This window comes from Pinus tabuliformis, chromosome 6, assembly GCF_031772625.1.
Source record: "Pinus tabuliformis cultivar Carrire ecotype Pingquan chromosome 6, CPIR1, whole genome shotgun sequence".
Lineage (NCBI taxonomy): Eukaryota > Viridiplantae > Streptophyta > Pinopsida > Pinales > Pinaceae > Pinus > Pinus tabuliformis.
In genome coordinates this window covers 1,455,594,222-1,455,598,086 of record NC_142292.1, presented here as the reverse complement: position 1 = coordinate 1,455,598,086, position 3,865 = coordinate 1,455,594,222, and the positions used below count along the sequence as shown (strand labels likewise).

Here is a 3,865-nt window from a genome sequence, read left to right as displayed (position 1 = left end):
TAGTTAAGGTTTCTTGTCACCCTTCGATATGCCGCGTCATTAGGGTTTCATGCCATCGGTTCTTTCTTGTTTCTATTTAGGGTTTCATCCATATCCATCCGTTGTAGTCGCCAATAACGCAGCCGAATTCAAAGCATCCGATTCTTAATTCCATGCACGCGAGAATAATGCAGCCCAATTAAAAAAACATCCATCTTAATTCCATGCATGCGAAAAGATTTTTTTTGGGAAGATAGATTCGGACGAGACATGACAAGACATGGGTGGTCATGTAGCAGTATCCATGGACCAGTATTGATCTGTTTTCTGCTCATTTGCATTGACGGCGTGTGTGGAAATGGAGCCATGTCTCCCATAGCAGCATCCTTCGGAGACGAGAACGTGTTCTGTACCATTGATGCAAGTGGGAAGCAGCATATAATATGCTGGGGGAGAAACAAAACTTCACCAGCTACCGATGCTACTTTAAGCCCATCTCTGGCTGCACTCTCCGGTGGAGGTGGATTCCTTTGTGGACTGCAGGCTAACAGTTTCAGACCATTTTACTGGATGAACAACGAAACAGGTATTAATCTTGTGCCCCCAAGTAACCAAAACAGGCATTATTCAAATATTGAATCTGGGCAAAACTCCCTTCAAATTAGTCAATTTTTAGGTTTTTATTTATGTTTAGCGCGCGCACACATCTCTCTTTATATATTAGAGGATGTTTTGGTATTTTTTTTAGGTATTATATTCGATAATGTTTTGGTATTTTTTTTTTACCCAGTTTGCGTTCAACTTTTTAGTTTCTTCTTGCAAAATGCAGTGTGTTTCAGAAACCTGTCAATGTCGAAATCGGAACCCAAGAAAATCAATCTTGATCATCAAAGTTTTTGTGAGTTCAGTTTTCTATATTTTGTTTTTGATTTGAAGTCCTATTTGGCCAGCATGCACTGCACTTTGACTGCTTTTTCCAAATATTAATTGAGTTACTTTCTTTTAACCTCCAAGTTCTGCATTGAACCTGGTCACTATCATCTCCTTAACTGGTCATCGTCTTTATTTTCTTCGCCACTCTCATATATGATGAACAATCCTTCGATTCAGACTGGAAAAAATTTGGGGGCGCTCTTCTGAATGCCCTTGTATTTGTAGCTGTTGTCACAGTGGTCACGTTCCTGTCGGTATGCCTTTTCTATTACAGATGCATCAGTCCGCTGTATCTACATTATCTAATGCGGGTATTGATCTTTCTATCTGATCCTCACCTCTTCACCTTCCTTATCCCGAATTCTGTATTGGGTCATTGAAATTTTGTATTGGGTAGCCAAAATTTTGCAGGTTTTGCATTGGTCTTTATTCCAGTCATGCTGGTTGGTTTGTTATTTTCTTTTTCAAATTTCTTACCGGTGGTGTTTTCGGTCCTCTTCCGGTTAAAAGTCATGTCACGCAATATGTGATTGTTGTTGTAGGGCGTTTTGATGCCATGGAGAGTACTGCTATGAACCGGTATTACCATCAGCAGCGGAAGCAGCAGCATCAGTCTAGCAGTTATTGGCAGCAAGGCTCTGATGGGCGAACAATGGAGAAGGATTATACAAGGGAAGGAGAGGCTCGCTTTGATTCCTCCAAATGTGATATAGACCATCCTTTCCCATATATTATAAGTGGGTTTCAGCTCTGCATAAAACTCCCTTCAAATTAGTCAATTTTTAGGTTTTTATTTATGTTTAGAGCGCGCACACACATCTCTCTTTATATATTAGAGGATGTTTTGTTATTTTTTTTAGGTATTATATTCGATAATGTTTTGGTATTTTTTTTACCCACTTTGCGTTCAACTTTTTAGTTTCTTCTTGGAAAGTGCAGTGTGTATTTCAGAAACGTGTCAATGTCTAAGTCGGAACCCAAGAAAATCAATCTTGATCATCAAATTGTGCTCAACAAGTCATCAAGATGAGTTTTTGTTAGTTCAGTTTTCTATATTTTGTTTTTGATTTGAGGAGGAGCATAGCAAACGTTGGGGGGACGATCTGCTCTTATTGTTTTTAGCTGGTCCAACACTAACATATCAGTCTATTGATAATGTCTGTATATATACTCCTCTTCTCGGTGTCTATTGATCGACATGTATAGTGTTTGGATCGCAATCTGAACTGGCATTGGAATCTATTATGAGATAATTTGCCAATGTTCTTGGTTAGTGTACGTTACACATGACTAGTTTTTCAGGGACATGCAATCTGAATTGGCATTCGAATCTCTATTGCAGTGGCATGCCACCGTTATTGGTTAGTTTATGCTGCTCATGAGGGTAGTTTTCCGATTATATACAATCTTATTCGCCATCGGAATCTATCTTGTGGTGGTTTGCCACCGTTATTGGTTAATCTTTGTTGCATATGCAAGTTATTTCACATTAAATACTGTTTGAATCGGTATTGGAGTCTATATTGTAGTGGTCTGTCACCATCATTGGTTACTAGTTAGTTCCATTAGTCTACGTTGCATATGAAATTAGTTATCAGATGGTATACAATCTGATCGGTATTGTAGTGGTTGGTCACCATTATTGGTTAGTTTACATTGTACATGAAGGTGGTTCTTTTTTTTGTTTCTTTAATTTATATACTATGTAAATTTGAATTGGAATCTATATTTGGGTGATTTGCCATTGTTATTGGTTAGTCGATGGTGCACATGAAAGAAGCTTTTCAATGGCATATAACCCTAATTGGCTTTGGAATCTCTATTATAGTTGTGTGTAGGGTTATTTCACAAACCAATTAACTCTTCTAGAAAAATTCAACAATTCCAATTTAATAATCCTATCGGCCTCTCTTTGTAATTGGTTTATGTTTAAAGACAAGGCATCCAAGGCGAGGTTAACCAAGACAAAAGTCACTCATCGTAGTGGCCAGAAATGTTTAAAAGCACTGATAACAACCTTTGTAAGTATATTAAACATGTGATATTTTTTTAATAAATTTTGTACTAGAAGAAAGTCATTGTTATCTAATTTCTCCCTATTTATTGATTGATAGGAACTAAAATATGGAAGACCTCCAAATCATTTGGAAAAGGAGGTGCTGCAGCAAAAGAGATGGGTTGAATTTGTTGTTTGGATGGACTCTATGGTATGTAATCTTAGTTGGATTTCCAATATACTTTTAAATCATATTTTCATTTTATTTTTTAGTACTATTAGATATTATATCTTACCTCATTTTATGGTTAACATTGTATAACAAAAACATGCGTTGTGTTATGTAATTAATACTAACATGTAATATTGATTTTTTTTGTCAGAATGCTATAGGTAATGATTGCCAAGACGATGATCCAAATTATTTTCAACATATATCAGGAGATGATGAGGATGATGGTGGTGAAGGAGGAGATGATGATGATAGTTGATGATGATAGTTGCGGTGTTGGTGATGATGTGGATCAGAGTAATGAGGATGGTCAAGATGATCATGAGGATGATCTTGGTGGTGGTAGCTAGGTATGCACATGCATTGTTTTTTATGAAGAAATTATTGTGTAGAATGACATTGTTATGTTTAGATGGGTGTTGTGAATTTACCCTATATCAATGAGACATTTTGATTTTGTAATCATACGATGAGTTTGATTTATGTATGTTGTTAATTTATCGTAGAATAACGATATTCATGAAATATTTTGATTTGTTAATCATATTTGAATTTTACTTTTTTTGATTAAAAATAATACTGATTTTATTAGTATTATGTTGCTATTTTATACATGTTTTGAAAATTGTTAATGACACATTGTTATTTTTTTGGATGGATGTTGTAAATTTCTCTTAAATTTCTTTACAAATGATTTTGAATTGTGATATCTGCTTTAATGATAT

At 35.7% G+C, this 3,865-nt stretch overlaps 1 protein-coding gene and 1 long non-coding RNA gene across 2 annotated transcripts; both read left to right on the top strand.

Moving 5' to 3' along the window:
• The first annotated feature begins 345 nt into the window (after positions 1-345).
• On the top strand, positions 346-2,508 carry LOC149264101 (uncharacterized). The gene is made up of 2 exons (XM_089395233.1): positions 346-565; positions 1,455-2,508. The coding sequence occupies exons 1-2, from the start codon at positions 346-348 to the stop codon at positions 1,685-1,687; spliced, it is 453 nt and encodes a 150-aa protein (XP_089251359.1). The 3' UTR covers positions 1,688-2,508.
• Positions 2,509-2,837: 329 nt separating this feature from the next.
• On the top strand, positions 2,838-3,399 carry LOC149264100 (uncharacterized). The gene is made up of 3 exons (XR_016252513.1): positions 2,838-2,933; positions 3,027-3,119; positions 3,292-3,399. It is a non-coding gene; the product is annotated as an uncharacterized LOC149264100 (long non-coding RNA).
• Positions 3,400-3,865: the final 466 nt, after the last annotated feature.